General features: G+C 36.1%; 2 protein-coding genes across 5 annotated transcripts; one reads left to right on the top strand and one right to left on the bottom strand.

Moving 5' to 3' along the window:
• The first annotated feature begins 5971 nt into the window (after positions 1-5971).
• Positions 5972-11233, top strand: LOC306986595 (uncharacterized protein). Of its 2 annotated transcripts, none has more exons than XM_079589980.1 (5): positions 5972-6055; positions 7014-7502; positions 9539-9593; positions 10039-10171; positions 10286-11233. In XM_079589980.1, the coding sequence occupies exons 2-5, from the start codon at positions 7197-7199 to the stop codon at positions 10335-10337; spliced, it is 546 nt and encodes a 181-aa protein (XP_079446106.1). In that variant the 5' UTR covers positions 5972-6055; positions 7014-7196; the 3' UTR covers positions 10338-11233. The 2 variants fall into 2 exon arrangements, with proteins under 2 accessions (XP_079446106.1, XP_079446107.1); XM_079589981.1 differs by having other exon boundaries at positions 6050-6273; positions 10286-11216.
• On the bottom strand, positions 10869-18083 carry pla2g4c (phospholipase A2, group IVC (cytosolic, calcium-independent)). Of its 3 annotated transcripts, XM_079589977.1 has the most exons (15): positions 17911-18032; positions 17677-17702; positions 17438-17552; positions 17077-17219; positions 16791-16992; positions 15857-15962; positions 15647-15787; positions 15490-15555; positions 14923-15054; positions 12886-13080; positions 12599-12709; positions 12323-12415; positions 11833-11987; positions 11546-11720; positions 10869-11337 (listed from the first exon to the last, which is right to left on the bottom strand). In XM_079589977.1, the coding sequence occupies exons 1-15, from the start codon at positions 17989-17991 to the stop codon at positions 11171-11173; spliced, it is 1908 nt and encodes a 635-aa protein (XP_079446103.1). In that variant the 5' UTR covers positions 17992-18032; the 3' UTR covers positions 10869-11170. The 3 variants fall into 3 exon arrangements, with proteins under 3 accessions (XP_079446103.1, XP_079446104.1, XP_079446105.1); XM_079589978.1 differs by lacking the exon at positions 14923-15054 and having other exon boundaries at positions 17911-18083; XM_079589979.1 differs by lacking the exon at positions 14923-15054 and having other exon boundaries at positions 12599-12706; positions 17911-18083.
• Positions 18084-19327: the final 1244 nt, after the last annotated feature.

Raw genomic sequence — 19327 nt, 5'->3', positions numbered from 1 at the left:
GGGTTTTGATTGATTTTTACGATTTTTAGGCATCTCGCAGTCGCGTCGCGTAGTGTGGACAGACAAATTATTTGTAGCTGGAATCTTATCACATCACTTCTGGTTAGGAGACGGTGTAAGCCAATTTTCTGGGTTATTTCCAGGTGTTATCCATGGCTTGTCAGTTGGGTTGTTTTTAACCCAAACATTTTTAGAGAGTATAAGCACTTCAGGTGTTTCTCAAATGGAAGGCTGAATCGGCTGTGTTCCTAGTCCAGTCCTTTGGAGGCTTGTAAGTCCTCCTAAACGTTATGAGACAGTTTAAGTATTCATGGCTACATCATAAATGTTTTCCGCCACTGTGTTCATGATGCGAAATTCTATTAATATATAATATAATTGAAAAATACTTTATTAAAAACATTCATATCATGCCTTTCTATCAATGCAGTACAGATAATGACAACTGTCTGTGGTCTCCCAGTGGTTGACACTATACACACAGTTTAGCATCATGTGATTAATTTACAACAAAACAATAGAAAGCATCAGTCCTTCATCTCCAAAATCATTATTTTTGTCTTACATTTCATAATGAACTCAGACAAGATCAGTGCAGACTTGTTTTCAGTCAGTTCTTTTTTGTGAATTGGCATGTGTGCATTGATTGTGGGTTGTTGAAGAACGTGAAGGATAAACTTGATGCATCCTTCAAAATAATCTGAATGGAGGAAGTGAAATGAATGCTGCCTTCCAAGGATCCTTCAAACTTTCCTCCAGACATCCTTCAGACGTCCTTTGACTGAGCTTGTTGACATGGCAGCCGAGATATGCAGCCTTACTTATTTTTCATTCGTCGCCTTGGCGTAAAAGAAGTTCGAAATGCAGCGGATGTTAGCCAACATCCTGACACCGCCAATGCTGCTGAAAGCGGCATTTAGATGAGTATGTTAATATGTACTGTCTATGAACAACAACATAAACACACAACAAATATGACAGCAATGAGAAAACAGTAAGAAAGCATCTGATCGATGTGGATGTTTGCATGAGCACTGTAATTCGGCATCACATTTATTTATATGCCACTTTATGCAATAGATTGTTTAAAGCAAGCAGCTTTATAATATTAAACATGAAAAACAATGTTAGTGTCTCTTTCAATCAGAACTTATTTTTTTACTGTGAAGCGAGAGTGTGTTCATGTTTTTACTCACGGACGTCCGACCTCAAGGGACTGAAGAGAAGAAATTTACCGGAGAGGGCCCTGTCCCAAATGGAACCCTAAACACTTGCAGTCTTCCTCTGAGTTTTGTGACGTAACACTTCTTTGACTGTCGGGTTGAAGTCTGCTGCAGATCTTGCTCATTGCAGGCTTGGCAATAGTGCGCATCAAGGGCACATATCAGCTGCAAACGGTATTGTGGACACGTGAACACAGTGGCCATTGTAAGTCCACAAAACCGCAACACATTAAGGGCCCTATCAAACACCTGGCACAATGTGGCCCCAGACGCGACACAAGTGTTTTTTGCTAGTTTCTGCCCGACGCAGTTATCTTTTTCACGTCCTGCAAAAACTTATATTGTTTAAAAATCAAATGCATTTGCACCCATTTGCACACCCATGGGTCAGGTCTGGTCTGAAAACGAAATGTGTTCAGGCACATGGTTGGCGCGTTGCTATTTTGAGGCAACTGAACTAGACTGCAATATTTTTTTTGGTTACTTAAAGAGCGCTTTAGTAATGTGCGCCTATAGGCGGGTCCACAACGCGCACACACACACTGCTTATTACACACACAGGGACATGCAGCAGCACACAAACATGCCAAATATTAAAAATAAAAGGATTACAATGTAAAAGATTAATATTGTGTAAAGATATGGTGGAATCTGGCTTGTCCCGTAGATGGACTCCTTGCGCGCTTTAAAGTCGGCATGAAATCAAAATTGACCCTATTTACTTTGTTAGCGGATATTACTAGTCTTGTGGTGAACAATTAATCCGTGCAAGTTAATACACGGAAAAAATTTGTTTGCCGAAGTTATCTTTAATCAAAGTTTGAAAAGTTACTTCCGGGTCTGGAATGGTTCTTTTTCTGATGACATAGGCTTGACGGCTTGGGTTGGTTAATCGCTTAACCACTCCCCTCAAACCGTTACTCTGCTATGGGCGAGAGATGGAGAGGAGGAGCGCTGAAGTAAAACCCTGCCTTCTAATATTCCGTTTCACTTGGAAATGCGTCACAACACTTGAGAAAAGTTGTTTGCAACTTCCGGTTCAGGCAGACTTTAACCTTGCGCACAAGCAGATCTGTTTCCTCTGAAGAAGCGTTCAGTCTTTTCCGCTTGCAAATTCCTCCATGTAAATATGGAAATGTTACGCCTAAAACACACCCATTACTCATTAAGAGAATAGGGAAAACCCTTTTAGACCATGCACTGGGCGGCGTAGACCATTTTTCCCGTCGTTAAACTAGCAAAAGTGGATTCGGACACGCCCTAAGTGCACTTGCGCCGTACGCTTTAGACCATTTAGACCTATTACGTAATCGCCACGGACCAATGGTAGTTCGAAGGTGTTTACATGACAGAGCTAACATTTTCAGAAAGTTCGCTTTGGCAAGCTATTTCGAACTCCCGAAACAAAACACAAAACAAACTTTGTTTTGGCCTGATTTAATTCAAAATGTAGTCACACCAGTTCGTTCTTCGATTACGCTCTAAGTATTACAGGGCTACCATTAGAGACTGGGCCGTTGTTAACTTGTCACAAAATGAATCATATCAGCAGTAGGAAACCTAAATAGAAGTACGAACAGACAAAATCCATGAACAGATCAGGGTTATCTTTAGACATATTCCAAAACACAGTGCATGATCATATATGTTTCTCTGAACAAAAGTGCTGGATCTGATTGGGATAATATTGAATCTAAAAAAATTGGTATTTAATGGCCTGCTCATGCGTCAAAACAATAAATATCTTCCTATTAACCTAGACTCAAAAAATATTAAATTTAAATGAGCTCTGTTGGCTAAAATATGTAGTATGTAGTCCTAAGTTCAATAACAATGGAAATGTAAGAAACCAAATTAGATTATGCATATGCACATATTTTAACATGGACTTCTGAGGAGGTTACAGAAACATTCTAACTCTTTCCAGTACGGAATTGTATTGAAAACTTGTACATATATTCAAATCTTTCATTATAGTATAGGCCTATTATATTAGATATTCAAATATCTTTCTTGTTAAAGGAGAACTCCGGTGCAAAATGAACCTTTGGTCTAATTACACATTGTTACCTAGTCAACCGTTATCTGAGATTTGTTTTCATGATTATCGAATGTAAATAGTTTTATCTCTAAAAACAGTTTAGCCTATAACGCTAGTATAACGCTAGTATATGGGGCGTAGAGTAATGACAAATAAAAATCGCTTGTTAATACCACTAACAAGGCTCAAAATAGCCCCACACTAACACGGTAGCATAATGAGGGTCCTTACATGCAAACCGAAGCATTGAGAACTTTGACATTGTCCAGACAGTTTAATAAGAAGATATTTTATACATACAGTCAACTTCATGTATACAAGCAGAATCCATCTTGGAAAAACAGACTCTATCAATCGATCTACGAACCACCGATCCAAATGCGCTGGACCATATGAGATTCTACACAGTTCAGCGCATTTGGATCGGTGGTTCGTAGATCGATACTATTTACATTCGATAATCATGAAAACAAATCTCAGATAACGGTTGACTAGTAACAATGTGTAATTAGACCAAAGGTTCATTTTGCACCGGAGTTCTCCTTTAATTAAGTGGAAAATCTGTGTAGAACATGCCTTTTTAATGTACTAATGGCTGTAAGATATATCATATTTTACAATCCTGATTGTAAAATAAATAAATCAGATAAAATATACTGAATATAGATATATATTGAAAATAATATATAAATAATATGTATTGACTATATTATATACAATAGGCCAATATAAACATTATATTTATATTATATATAGCCTATTCTTATTTCACTTTTTACCTCAAATTTTATTCCAGAACAATTGAGAAAAACAAAATATGGTTTCTTCTGGAAACTACAGTGCAGATAAAAGAGTCTGTGTTAAACAAACTGATATTGACTCTGCACTCACAACGAGCATGATAGGGTCCCACAAGCTGGGGGGTTGGATTCATGTGCCCTCTAGTGGTGCAATATTGTGACTATCCTAACTTTTGGGTTAGGTTGCAATCAGATGAGATCTTTAACATTGATATTTTAATCTGTGGATCATGATAATCATTATTTAAGTTCTGTGTTTAATGCAAATGTGCTATAAATCAGGAACACTTGATTTCACCAAATCTTAAATATTTCTGGAAAACTGTGGACGCTTGCTGCACAATTATTCGACATAATGTGAATCTGTGAAAAATAATGTGTAAATGTATAAATAAATAAATCTGTAAATAAATACATGTGAAAAGTAAAAAAAAAAGTATAGAAATACATTTGAACGTAAACGTCATTGTAACTGTCCCCTGAAATTAGAAATACTGTAAGTAGGCTACTTGTTACTGTCATAGGAACAGTTTACCCAAAATACTCATTATTTACTGACTTTATATGGATATTAAACAATTACATATGACAACATTGCAATAGACACTGCTGAATGACACGAGAGAAAGCAACTGAAGTTTTTCAACTTCACAGAAAAGTTAATTATCAAAGGTTGATCACACTTTGGTTATCTGCTGGAAAGCTATGTTCTTTAAATAGTCCAGACTACCACATACCTTTCAGTAAAGGTATTTTGACGGCAAACGATTATGTCAGTAAAAAGAAAAGAAAAAAGGTGTGGCACAGTTTACAACACACACCTGAACAAGCGAAAGCCACAAGCATAGAGAATGTGGTGTGTTTCATACTATTACAACAGACAAAATGTCCCAAGCATTCAGGTAACATGTGTTACAGAATATTATGTCCCTCAGCAATGGAAACATTGACTTAACCAGGCTGCAAAATACACTTCAGAGTCAATATTATTAAAATTATCAAATATAATTTTCAACTTTACACAACTTTACAGTTTCTTTCGGAATTAACATTTATTTTGGTTCAATCGAACGAACTTAAAAAACCTACAGTAGCCTATGTTTTTTCGGCACCATATGTTCACCGAAAAAAAAGAAAGAAACTTAAACGGATAGCCACGCCCACAATTCACGCCATTGGTGGAGGCAGGGTCTTTGTTTAGGAGTAAACTGTTCTCTCAAAATATCCTTCCTCGTACTCAAGGCTATTTTTAAAGGATTTAGAAACTTATATGAACAGAAAACTACAATAAAAATTCGTGTAGGCTTTTTGATGTGCTTTTTTATGTTCAGAATGTTTTAAAAAAAACAATAGCCTACATTATGCAATTATATTTCATTAGGAAAATACCATAGGCCTACATAAATATCTTTCTTAGCCGGTTCAGGACTCGTTGCAATTTGAGGAAGGACATTCATACAGCTTACATTCATAAATGTAAATGACTGGGGCTGCACTTTATTTTACAGTAGGCTAGGCTACATGCACTTACTTACAGCATAGGGCCTACTTAGCCCTAAGAAAGTAATATAAGGTAACTTATTGCAATGATAATAGACATAGTAACTATGTAGCCTACATGGGGAACAGGAATGTAAAATAAAGTGCTACTGGGCGTAAATAAATTGAAAAGGTGCAAAGTTCAATAAGATAAGACCTGAAAAGTTTCCTCTTCACCAAACACTCATGCAAAGCAATAAAAAAGTAATATAAAAAATGTGTATGGGAGAAGAAGAAAAGACGGCAAACTGATATATTATGGTCAGATGGCCGCGAGAAACCAAGTTAATTTTGCACATGGGTCCCTTTTTATTGCTAGACATATGAAACCAGAAATGAATATTGTTGCTTAACTGGTCCGACTGGTCACATTTGAATGACTGAGAGGGAAAAGGAAAGATCACGGTATAGTAGGCTAGCCTATAAGAGGAAGTTTGGTGTAGCCTGCAGAGGTAATATATTTATTTTACTCTTGGCATTTGCTGTTGTTTTATTCTTATTTTCAATGAATGAATTAGGCACTTATATAGCGCTTCATATATGTACAACTGTAAAGCGTTTTATCTTTTGTGATATTGTGTTCAGTGAGCGGCAGTTTTAATATCTGTCCACTCCCAACCAGCCTTTGTGTTTAGCTACTCTCTTCTGTGTGCGACTGCTCTTGGCGGACGTGAGTTTCATTGAACTCATCTGAATGACACATTCTTATTCTTGTACACGTAGTGCTGAAATATGTAATAAGCTTCTGTTATGTATGTCAAATCATTAAAAAATATTATACTACTACTACTTAATTCACATCAGGACAGCATTTCAATATTTTAGCATTTTAATTTGTGTTGCATTCATACTTTTTGTATGGAGTTTATGGCTCCAGGTGGCAGGAGAAACATCTTTAACTAGCCTAAAGTGGTTTGCTAGTTTTCCAACCTTTTCTGTTTTCTGTTGAGGGATTTGTGGTACTTAAAGACCAACTTAAACAGCAAGTTTAGCAAGTCTGGGAGAGGTTTAGCAAGTCTGCTGCTAGCCTAAGCTTGCTGGTGTTTGCAATTTTTTTGTACAAAAGAAAGTTGTCCAAAAAAAAAAAAACCTAAGGTATGGAAAGAGAGATACTTCCACATTTATGTTGGTTGGTTGGTTGGTTGGTTCACACTTGACTTCAACTATGACTGAGACTATAATCATTCAATATTTTTTTATTAAATGTGTCATTATGACTGTAAATTGATTGTTGTTGTTTTAAATGTAGGCCTATTGTTAAGAGTGTAAATTCATTATGTTTTAAAGTGTCTATGACTGTCATATGAATTGTTGTTTTAAATATGTCATTATAATTGTAGGGTAAATTCATTGTTTTTAAAAAGGTGTGTTTATGACTGTAAATTAATTATTTTCTCTGTTTCTCTGTAGGTATTTTCTTTTTTCTAGAGATCAAACCGCTATATTCATCATATACATGCTTGTTACTTAGACTGAAGACGGATAAAGGATTATATTAGAACAGAACTGATATATATATATATAGGAAATCAAACCTGATAATCAACTTCTATAAATTGATTTAAAACAATTTTTTTGGACATACACATAGCCATGGACAGGAAGTCATGCTTGCCCCTGATCCTGTGTTTAATCATAGTTATGATCACGGCCTTGCTGGGATATATACATCTTAAAAGGGAGTCGGTAAACAAACTAGCAAACGAAATGGAGTTCGCAGAGGCAGCAATGAGAGAAACAGAGCTGAGTTTAGAAAATTACAATTTAGCAGATCAGCGTGCACAGATGGATATAGACAATGCAGGGAAGGAGGTCAAGGAACTTCAGGATGAGGTTGGGAAATTAACCTCTGCTAAGGAGGAAAAGGACAAAGAGGTTAAAGCATGCCAGGATTCAATGGTGAGTAATGTCGATCAATATTTTATTTATTTTGATAGAGAATATATAGACACACAGACTGGTATATTTCAAATGTTTATTTCTTTTAATTTTGATGATTATAACTGACAACTAATGAAAATCCCAAATTCAGCATCTCAGAAAATTAGAATATTACTTAAGAAAAAAAAAAAAGGATTTTTAGAAATGCTGGCCAACTGAAAAGTATGAACATGAAAAGTATGAGCATGTACAGCACTCAATACTTAGTTGGGGCTCCTTTTGCCTGAATTACTGCAGCAATGCGGCGTGGCATGAGTCGGTCAGTCTGTGGCACTGCTCGGGTGTTATGAGAGCCCAGGTTGCTCTGATAGTGGCCTTCAGCTCTTCTGCATTGTTGGGTCTGGCGTATCGCATCTTCCTCTTCACAATACCTCATAGATTTTCTATAGGGTTAAGGTCAGGCAAGTTTGCTGGCCAATTAAGAACAGGGATACCATGGTCCTTAAACCAGGCACTGGTAGGTTTGGCACTGTGTGCAGGTGCCAAGTCCGTTTGGAAAATGAAATCTGCATCTCCTTAAAGTTGGTCAGCGGCAGGAAGCATGAAGTGCTCTAAAACTTCCTGGTAGACGGCTGCGTTGACGTTGGACCTCAGAAAACACAGTGGACCAACACCAGCAGATGACATGGCACCCCAAACCATCACTGACTGTGGAAACTTCACACTGGACTTCAAGCAACGTGGATTCTGTGCCTCTCCTCTCTTCCTCCAGACTCTAGGACCGCGATTTCCAAATGAGATGCAAAATTTGCTCTCATCAGAAAAGAGGACTTTGGTCCTCTGTGCTTTATTAAATCCAGAGTCAACACAGTTTCAGACTTCATGCTTCCTTAATTTTCCAGCAGGATTTGCACCTGCCCACACTGCCAAAAGAACCAAAACCTGGTTCAATGACCATGGTATTACTGTGTGATTACTGTGTTATTTCATGTAATATTCTAATTTTCTGGGATTTTGATTTCGTGGGTTTCATAAGCTGTAAGCCATAATCATCAAAATTATGACAAATAAAGGCTTGAAATATCTCACTTTGCATGTTATGAGTCTATATAATATATTAGTTTCACCTGTTAAGTTGAATTCTTGAAATAAATATACTTTATATGCTGGGCTAGGCACTGACACCCAGCTGTAGAGCAGGTTTAACAACTAACAACTCACCTGTTGAACTGGTAGTTCCTACACAAGTTAACACCATCTACCCTATCATTTCATTCAGTTGTTAAAAGGTGCAGTAAGAGAAACACGGTTGTTATTTAAATGCAACACAAACAATATACACTCCCTTCATTGCTATGTACTCAAAATGCTCGAACACGCAATGAAAGAGTGGATGTCTCTTTATCATAGCTGAGGCGAAGCAAAATAAAGTTTAAATAACAAATAAATGACAAGGATGAACATACAGTAGTTAGGCCTATAGACAAGCAAGTGTTTGTTGTCCTGCTCCGGACAAACAATGTCACTCAAAACTGTCCTGTTATCATAGCTAACATTACAACATGTCTTGGTTCTGTGAAACATAGCAGAACTAATGTTACTCACGTGTGGAGCAGAAACAACACAACCTCTGCGTCCGTTTTCAGGCCTTAGGTCTCTCCAGCGCTGAAAAGCTTTTAATATTAACACAGTTCCTAAAGCTTTTGCCTTAACCCTTCCTTTTCCAGTGATATATTCCCATGATCTTTTCTCTTTTGTAATGTCTCTCAGCCATTTCTCTTTCTACTGTTTTTATTCAAATTTACCTCTCTTGCTCACTCTCTCTCCTCCCCCGTCATGAGTGGACACGCCCCCTACTGCTGATTGGCTAAGTGTGTTGTGGTGCTCGGTCTGATCCACTTTCCTCAGAAATTGCTTACTGCACCTTTAAAAAAAGAATAGTTTGAAAATAAATTTGTTTTGGTATCTACTTAAGGGTATTCCTAAAGAAACTCATCATGCTATAGTTTAGTCCTCATTTCTAACCATCTTCCTCTGTGTTGTGTGTTTCATAGACAGGGTTGAATAATGAAGTTGCAGTCTTGGAGAAAGAGAAGAGTGACACTGATGGTATGTTTAAATATGCAAGGACCCACAACAATAATATAAACTGAATTTGAAAGGCAGCTCAGGCACAGAGACCTTATAATGTGTGAGAAAATTATTCAGCATAAACAACATCTTTCTAAAATGAAATAATTATAAAGTGTTTTATATTATAATAATGACATATTAATAATATTAATATTGACATCAGAAAATTAATAACATTTAAATGATGATCATTACTATAATTTTATCTTTTATATTAATTAAACAAATTTAAAAAATATTTTACTATCCTTAAAGGAAGAATGAAACATAATAATATCAACATCAGTAAATGTGTTCATAATTATATTATGTTAAACTGTAAATTATGTTTACCCCCTTTACTGTCCTTAACTCCCATAAAGCAAACATATAATAACAAACAGAAGAGGTGTCGATAATTCTCTCTCTTGCTCTTATTCAGGTAATTTTGCTGGTGAAAAGACAAAATGGAGTGAAGAAATTAGTAGATTTAAACAGCAGCTCCAGGAGAACAGTCCCGTCTGTGCCCATGCCAAGATTCCTCCAAAAGACCTTGAGAAGGATCCGACCTTAAAGTGAGTTTTTGAAGAAATAATCCTTCTCATCACAGATATAGATTCATTCATGGTCACCAAGATATGTAAATTATTCTTGTGCTCATTATCTTTATGTCTTTTTTTTTATTACAGGGATCTTTGCCCTCAAGTTCAAAACCGAACAACAGCTGTCTTGACTCATTAAAAATAGATTTTTTTCAAGGAAAATTCTAATCAGATCAGTGTCATTTGTAACTGGTAACCATGATGGATTTGAGTTAAATACATTTTATACATTCCTCCCAGAAACTAAACTTTGCATCTCTGCGGATGGTTGTTATAGTGTTGCTGAACTGGAAACTGCTTTGATTAAAAGCATCTGCTAAATAAAATTTGTAGAGTATGGACACTCTCTACAGAAAACAACTGAAGACTACTTTTTTGGTCAGTTTTATTGCGGGTTTTATTAGATTTACATATACAATGAAAGCATGTAAATTGATTAATCATGATAGTTGCTTCAATAACAATGTTAGAATTTTTTTGATATATGGATTTTGGGTAAAAAATTAAAAATTTGCTCAGTGGATCTCATGAGTGTGTTTGTATTTACACAACATGCTGCTACTTTGGTAATTAAATAAAAAAGATCTATTTCTTAAGAATTCTATTTCTGTACTACACTTATTCCCATATCCAAAACCAGTATAACATCACAAATCATGTATTTAATGGATTATAATAAAAGCAAAAAACGACTCAACTAATATAAAAAGAACAGCAATTACTAATATTCTGATGCACTAATCTGTGATAATTTCACACAAATGTTGCATGTTGCATCAATTAACAACAAATACAATTCCATATCTCTTGTATGTTCCACAAAATGTTTTTATATGGATATTCTCTCTCTCTCTCTCTCTCTCTCTCTCTCTCTCTCTCTCTCTCTCTCTCTCTCTCTCTCTCCTTCTAACCACCTCTTCTTAACTAAAGCCAGCGAGTTTCCATTGTGATGTGACAAGTCACACCTGAGAATCAATAAATGGAACCACAATGTGATGTCTTCCGCTTGACCACTGTCAGAAGGTTCTCGGTGTTATTTTTGATGTTCGTTTCAGCTTTCTCCAGCAGGTCATCGATCATTTCACGGTGGTAGGGTGGTTGGAAGGTTTTATATCTTTTCCTCAACTTTCTAATTTCTTCTATTAAAAGAGACATTTTAGGACATTTGTGAGCTTTCATGATTGGCACTTCTGCAAATTGCAGTTTTTAATATGATTATAAAATCATTAATTGTGAATAAATATCCATTTACACATTATTATTAAATATATAAAAAATAATAATAATTAATAATAATATGATAATTTGAACATGTCAACAATCACAAAGCAGTAGTTGGACAGTTACCTTTATCACCACAATTCTTAATATTGAATAGAGGAATATGAATTACAGTTGGTGCATTGGGGCCTTCGAACACATAAAAGTCCTTTGGAGCGGATTTCTCCTCTTCTGATACTTTAGGGATTTCAGGGAAATCAATGTCTAGGTCTTTGCACATGTCTGCGGTTTTAATCAATGACTGTGAATTAAAAACAGTGTTTAGATATAGAATGTGCATGGAGGGGGACATTACTACTAATTAGTACGCCATTCTGGTTAATAATAAAAAAAACAGTATGCAATTATTCTACCTCGAATGGATCCGTCTCACTGAAATCGAGGGAGAGAAGGATGTCAATGTCTCTCTCTTTCCTCAGCAGTGGTAAAAAAGGTGAGTTGATGTCAAACCCAGCATCAACGTAACGCCTCTTTTCCTCTTTTAAGATGGAGGAGGGAACCTTCTTCGCTGGGGATGGTAAAATATTGAAATCCTTCTTCATTTAATTAAATTGCAATACGAGACATTTGTAGGTAGAAAGACAACAGCTATAGATATCTCCAAGAGATGAAGCTTCACCTCTGACTTTAAATGTACTAGTACAATATAAGTCTACGACCATTTAGACATGCTGTCATTGCTAAATGTCAGAGTTTACTAAACTCAATGTGCACTCAACTCTAGTAGTTTGATATTCAATTTGTTATTATATATAATGTTATGTACATTTGATAGATTTTACTATTGATATTTACTACTATATTTGAATCAATTATATTTATTACGTAATCATTTTAGCTTACCTGCCATGTTGTACAGAAAGTTGTATGTTGTGCCCCAGATCCAGAGAGTAACTAACTCAATGCATTTACCAATGATAGTCCATATCTCTCTGCCTAAAATAAGAGAATAATTTCCAATAGCTACTAAATTTAAGGTCATTTTTTATCAACATGTATAATAACTAAATCAGCTTACTCCACTGATCACAATATCAATTACAGAAAGAAATGACAGAATAGATAACAAGTAAAGCGGGTTTTGAGTCGCATAATATGCAAAAAAAGGGGAAAACTCACATGTCGGATTCCAGTATGAATGCAGCCTGCATATAAATAGTGTGTATTCCTTAATGTTCTTCTTATTCACGTGTTTTATTAGTTTCTCTTTTTTTTCTTTGTCCAGCTCTTCTGAAATACATAGCATTATATCATGCACTGACTTTCTAGCACACATTGATTGAAGTGGATCTGAGTCTTGGCAGGATTTTAAAGTGGGTTTAATCAAAGTAATAAAGCATGTTTCTCATTCTCATACCCACGTAACTCAATGTTTTGGATATAATGTGATATAATGTGATGGATACCCAGGGAGTCATTCAGAGTTTGAATCTGAGATGAAGGGTCTTTCTCTCTTAAGACCAGCAGATTCAGTTCCACAAGTGTCAAAAGCACTTTGCCAGCCTCGTCCACATGTGGATCACTGAGGGAGTGAACGTCTGTTTGGTTTATTTCTGAAGATGCTTGGTCACCCATTATGTCCAACTCATGCAACATTAGGTCTAAAAAGAACAGGTTGTATATTGACATCTTGCAACATCACAATAATAAATTACATTTTAAAACATATTACAATGTATTAACAGTTATTTCAAATTGTAATAATATTACTGGTTTTTTTTGCAATGGCCTGGTTTCACAAACAGGGCTTAGATGAAGCCAGGAGTAGGCCTTAGTTAAACTATGACTGGGAACTGGGAACATTTCCCTTAAATCCTGATCGTTACATAATAAGAAGAATGGCATACGCTAATTTTAGTGTCTTTGTTTATCCCGAGGTTTTCCCGCAACCTGCCGGATCCAGGCCGTATCCAGATCTGACGAAGGACCTTCGCCTGGACCCGATGTCAACGCAGTGCTGAAGTGCCAGCCTCTCCCTATGGAGGATCCCTTTATCACTCTACAGATAAAGCATTGTGGAAAATTTGCGTATCTACCCCGTAGTGATAAAATAAAATTCTGTATCAAATTTATAGGCAGGACAAGGAGTTTGTTTAGGCTTGGTTTGTAGAGAATTACAAACATGCGCTCATATATTCAAACGCACATAACTATAGAATTAATTATTGATGCGCACGTGAGCGCCATCAGTGTTTATCACAGGTTCGCGTTTAAAGTCTGTTTAGAGAGAACGGTGTCGTCTTAGCGGCCCCTAATTTAATATCAAATTATCCTTTCGACGGAAGTGATTCAAAACTAACTTTAGCTGGAAAATAACATTATTCAAGAACCGCTATAAAGCCAGAACAATCTGTTACCTTAAATTATACGTTTATCTATGTGAAGCGGCTTTGAAACAATCTACATTGTTAAAAGCGCTATACAAGTATAAGGAGATGTATACATATATAAGATGACTTGACTTGACTTGACTTGACATTTAAAGGTAGGATAGGCAATTTTCGGAGAGGCTAGCAATAGCGAGCTAGGTTTGAAAGCATGAGATCCAACCCTCCCTTCAGAGCGTCTGACAACTAATAGGTAATTTTCTGAAATATTTACAGATTAGAGAGACAGTAGCCTAATAATATTTTTTTTTGGATATAATATTATGGACATCGAATGAAGAAGAATGAAGAATCAATACTATATGACATACATACAGGTAATACACTCGTTTAGCCGATCTGTAAAAAAGCTTCAATGAAGCAACTCAACGTCCCTGAATCGCTAGTTCTAAAGTGACGACGGAGGCTTGGGCCAACTGTCAAACTGTCAATTTGAGATTTGAATCAGTGGCGGAAGGAAGTAGTTCTGCACAAAAGTCGGGTTTTAAAGACACACCTTGGTTGTTTATTATTTTTTTTCTTACGTGTGCCGTCGAACTGTTGTATAAACGCAATATCATGCTCGTAGCCGTGCGATATCGGTGTATATCAGCACGCCTACGGCCGAATCACAGCCGTGCTGATATACACCGATATCGCACGGCTACGAGTATGATATTGCGTTTATACAACAGTTCGACGGCACACGTGAGAAAATAAATAATAAACAACCACAGATAGCGGTTCTTGAATAATGTTATTTTCCAGCTAAAGTTAGTTTTGATTAATTCACTTCCGTCGAAAGGATACTTTGTTATTAAATTAGGGGCCGCTAAGACAACACCGTTCTCTCTAAACAGACTTTAAACGCGAACCTGTGATAAACACTGATGGCGCTCACGTGCGCATCAATAATTAATTCTATAGTTATGTGCGTTTGAATATATGAGCGCATGTTTGTAATTCTCTACAAACCAAGCCTAAACAAACTCCTTGTCCTGCCTATAAATTTGATACAGAATTTTATTTTATTTTATCACTATGGGGTAGATACGCGAATTTTCCACAATGCTTTACCTGTAGAGTGATAAAGGGATCCTCCATAGGGAGAGGCTAGTTGGCACTTCAGCACTGCGTTGACATCGGGCCCAGGCGAAGGTCCTTCGTCAGATCTGGATACGGCCTGGATCCGGCAGGCTGCGGGAAAACCTCGGGATAAACAAAGACACTAAAATTAGCGTATGCCATTCTTCTTATGATTCAATGCTACTTGTGTATATATATATATATATATATATATATATATATATATATATATATATATATATATATATATATATATATATATATACACGATATATATATATATATACACGATATATATATATATAGGCCTATGTTTCTGAAGCAAATCACCTATCCTCTTCCTTTAAGTAGGCTCGCTTTTATAAACGTGCCTTAGAAAAAAACATTACTGGTGTGCATCGTGAAATAAAACAATGTCAGGACATATTTAAAGACATGTCAGTGCAAGTTGCTTTCAGTTAAGATACGGTAGTTTAAACATGCATTGTAGTCTGGGACTAGGCTTAAGCCTTGTCCTTTTTTTTTAAAACTTGGCAAATATGAGCAAAGTGGATTTACCTTTGATGAAATGTAACAGTGCCTCCAGTATTTTTTCTAGGTCAGCAAAAGCACTACCACACATCCCTGCAGAAAAAAATAATCAGCAAGCAACTAAATAGACAAGTGAATGGGAGGTGAACTAAAAGATAAACAAGTATGTGTTGTTTCAGCCCACCTTGCAGGAACAGCATGTCCATCTCAGGCTGGTCTTTTATTTGAACCCCTTGGTCAAACTGACTTCCGAAACAGGAAGTATCTACAAAGGCCCCACTAATGGAGTAGCCAGTCTCATGTGGCGTGATCTCAACAAATGTCTCTACGGCAGAACACTGTAAGTCTCAGACACAGTGAAAACACAGACAACGCACAAACACACTGATATTACCTGCTTCTAGTTTATCATATCTGCTCTGCATATCAGTCACGGTGTAGATGGGATAAGGATCTTTGGTGTGTTGGCTCCTCTGACTGGTAAAAGTACAGTTATCTATCTGTAGAAAAACTTAAAATCAGTGCAAATACCGTAGTTAGGTAAATATTGTGTGTCTGTTGGTGTGTGTCTGTGTACAAAAATTCACAATCATTAAAAAGTGAGAGTGTTTTCAAATAAATGCGGTTCCTTTGAACGTACTGAGAATTCTGAAAAAATTACTTATGTTTTCCAAAAAAATATTGGCCTAACGCTCGTGTAACGATTTCCATTGGAGGCAAGAGGTAGAACAGGGGATCACATGACAGACAACAACCAGGAACAACAGACAAAACCCAAACCGTGACAGCTCGAGAGTCGGACTTGTAACCCGAAGGTTGCGGGCTCAAGTCTCAATATCGGCTGGAAATGACGGAGGTGCCCTTGAGCAAGGCTCCTAATCCCAAATCGCTCTCTGGACGCCACAGCAAAATGGCTAGCCACTGTTATATTACGTGTGTAATATGTGTATTTTATGTGTTAATTATGTGTTTTGTTACTTTTGCCCTTTTTGTCTGTGGATGTTATGGATAAGAGACAGAAAGTCTCTCAAAAGTCACTTTGTGATGAGCTACAAAATATAATCTGGAAGAATTGTAAATGAAAATCCACAGGACAATAAAGGTAAATACAGTGTTCCACTTATGCTATTATGACAAATTCACAAAAATGTTCATGTCTAAAGAAAGACCCATGTTATAAAATATTATCTGGTAAATATTTACTTTATTTAGGCTACTAAATAATACAAAATTACTTTCACGATTTCACCTCTTAGAAAGCCGAATATGATCAAATTCTGCAAATGTGCTAAATAATGGCATTAAACATACGATACCCTTTCTCTTACCTCTTTCACAATCTTGCTTATAACCAGCACTGCCCAGATGTCTGTCAGACTGAAATTGTCTTTTTGTCTGTAGTATTTTTTGAGCGTTGACAATTTGTCCTTGAATCTGACGTCACCATTAAGAAGTCTCTTTTCGAAGTCATCCTTCACTTCATTTAGCTTGCTGGACCAATTTGGTACTTTGTATAAAGACGCCATGCACCTATATGAAGAAATAAAGTTTTGCCATTTGTTAATATTCTGATGATCTGAATTTGAGCGCATGTAGGCCTATTTGCTCATTTACCAGGTAGATCCAGAGAGCCCAGCAAGATACAGTATGCAGTCCAACAGATTATCTTGAAACAGAGCGACCAGTGATCCCAGCAAACCCACCATCGCTCTTTCACCTCCTCCTGAAGCCAACAGAGCGATGTTGGGCACCTCATCCTGTAAAGAATGTAAACATTTATTAAGCAATTAAGTAAATATGCCTCTTGTAAGGAACTCAGTATGAGTTTGCCTTTGTAGATGACAGCAGAAAACATTTCCAAGTAAGACATTTCCCTAAACAGAACTGTTTTTAGTATTTGTTTAACATTATATTGTGTTTTCTGCAATTCATTCAGGTTCGTTAAAAAAAGTTAAGAATAAAACCAGAATATTACCAGGCTACACTTTATGCCGTGTTTTTTAAGACACTCCAGAGCTGATTCTCTCCTGCTGGTCACGTGGTTTATTTCAGCCTCGTTCAGTGAATGACCGATTCTCACTTTGCAATCGCTGTAGAAAACCCATTAAGGTTTCAAAACAATTCCAACAAGTACTAGATAAACTCTTAACTTAAAATTGAAATGATGTAAAAGGAGCAAAAATTATATGGTTACAGAAATGTATGCAGTATTACCATTCGCTTTGATTTCCCTCAGACATCTGTAAAAAGGACATTTTAAGATTTAGGTTGGAAGGAACTGATTTAGGTTGGTTTTGTTCTGAAATGTACCGTGACTGTTACATTGCTAAATCGCATTCATTTCCCAGTCTCATTAATTAATTTAATGCAACATTTTAGTGAAAAGATATTTAGGAAAACCAAACTAAAAGCGATTTAATTTTTAAAATCTGCTTTAAAGACACTTACCTTGGCTGGCACTGGCAGGGGCTGAAGTAGGCTAAGTAAGGGTTGAAGCAAACCACTACGGAAACTTTTTATCGAGAGCATGTGATGTGAAGAGGAAATATAAGATGTGGTTTTAGACCAAGAGAAGCAGAGCTGACTTAGCTTTGCCAAGTTGCCCCATTACAGTCAAGTCTGGGCAAGACTTGTACCCTACTCAAGTATTTGAATCAAAGATGTAGGCCTACATTTTCCAAAAACACATCTGTTGATTGATACTGTACAATAGAACAGAATAGAACATTACAATTTGAATCAGATTTGTTTTTATGTGAAAGACTTATTTATTTTGTTCAAAAGTCTGGAGTCCGTAAGATTTAAAAAAAAGAAGAAGGAATTAATAAATCTAGTTAGCAAGAATGCATTCAATTGATCCAAAGTGAGTGTAAAGACATTTATAAGATTTCTATTTCAAATAAATACTTAAAAAAAAAAACTTTCAATTCATCGAAGAATCCTGAAAAAAAGTATCACTGTTTTCAAGAAATGTTTCTTGACAAATCAGCATTTTAGAAAGATTTCTGAAAGATCATGTGACTCTGAAAACTATACATTCATAAATTATATTTCCAAATGCATTCAAATAGAAAACAGTAAATTGTAATAACATTTCGCAATATTACAGCAATATTACAAATAAATGCAGCCTAGGTGAGCATACGAGATTATTAGTAAACTTTAACAAAAAAAACTACTGACCCCAAATTTTTTTACAATAGTGCACGTTATTACAAATGTATTACATTTTGAATTAGTTACAAAACATAAATCATACCTTTTAGGTTCTATTTGATGAACAAATCCAGTGTAGCCTATATATAGTTATGTCATACTTATAATTTGCATAAAGTGGTCACAATGCCAGTAATGTTTGACCTTGTGGGCACATTTGGGAACAAAACAGCTTATAAATAATAATTAAAAAATAAAATCTTGAAAATGTAAAACGAAAATGCAGAAAGTGGGTTAGGGGATAGAATATACAGTTTACAATATCATTGTCTATGGAAAGTCCCCATTAAACATGGAAACACAATGTGTGTGTGTGTGTGTGTGTGTGTGTGTGTGTGTGTGTGTGTGTGTGTGTGTGTGTGTGTGTGTGTGTGTGTGTGTTTACAACAATACTGTGCAGCAGGTGTGTTTGCATTAGCAGCGCTGTAAAGATTAAGACAACACAGACAATAAAAGACAATTAAACAAACACAATCTTGTCTTCCTAAACATCTCTTTACACTTTGCTATCTGAAGCCCATGAACGAATGAGTTTATCTGTATCTCATACAACAATACACAGGCAGAAAGACTGCAACAGATTTCCATAATCACTAATGACTGACAACAAAATACATCGACTCAGACACACATAAAGGATGCAAGAGCA

Source organism: Phoxinus phoxinus (genome assembly GCF_949152265.1).
Source record: "Phoxinus phoxinus genome assembly, chromosome: 19".
Lineage (NCBI taxonomy): Eukaryota > Metazoa > Chordata > Actinopteri > Cypriniformes > Leuciscidae > Phoxinus > Phoxinus phoxinus.
The sequence above is the reverse complement of the archived record's forward strand: the minus strand, read 5'-3'. Positions and strand labels throughout refer to the sequence as shown.

Bases quoted from the DNA above. Each gene is read 5' to 3' on its own strand.
- pla2g4c (XM_079589977.1), bottom strand. From the start codon at position 17,991: ATGCTCTCGATAAAAAGTTTCCGTAGTGGTTTGCTTCAACCCTTACTT. The intron at 15,788-15,856 runs GTAATATCAGTG...GTTCTGCCGTAG, and splicing joins ATATGATAAACTAGAAGCAG to AGACATTTGTTGAGATCACG. The intron at 11,988-12,322 runs GTAAGCTAAAAT...TACCATCCCCAG, and splicing joins CTTTCTGTACAACATGGCAG to CGAAGAAGGTTCCCTCCTCC.
- LOC306986595 (XM_079589980.1), top strand. From the start codon at position 7,197: ATGGACAGGAAGTCATGCTTGCCCCTGATCCTGTGTTTAATCATAGTT. The intron at 9,594-10,038 runs GTATGTTTAAAT...GCTCTTATTCAG, and splicing joins AGAGAAGAGTGACACTGATG to GTAATTTTGCTGGTGAAAAG. The intron at 10,172-10,285 runs GTGAGTTTTTGA...TTTTTATTACAG, and splicing joins GAGAAGGATCCGACCTTAAA to GGATCTTTGCCCTCAAGTTC.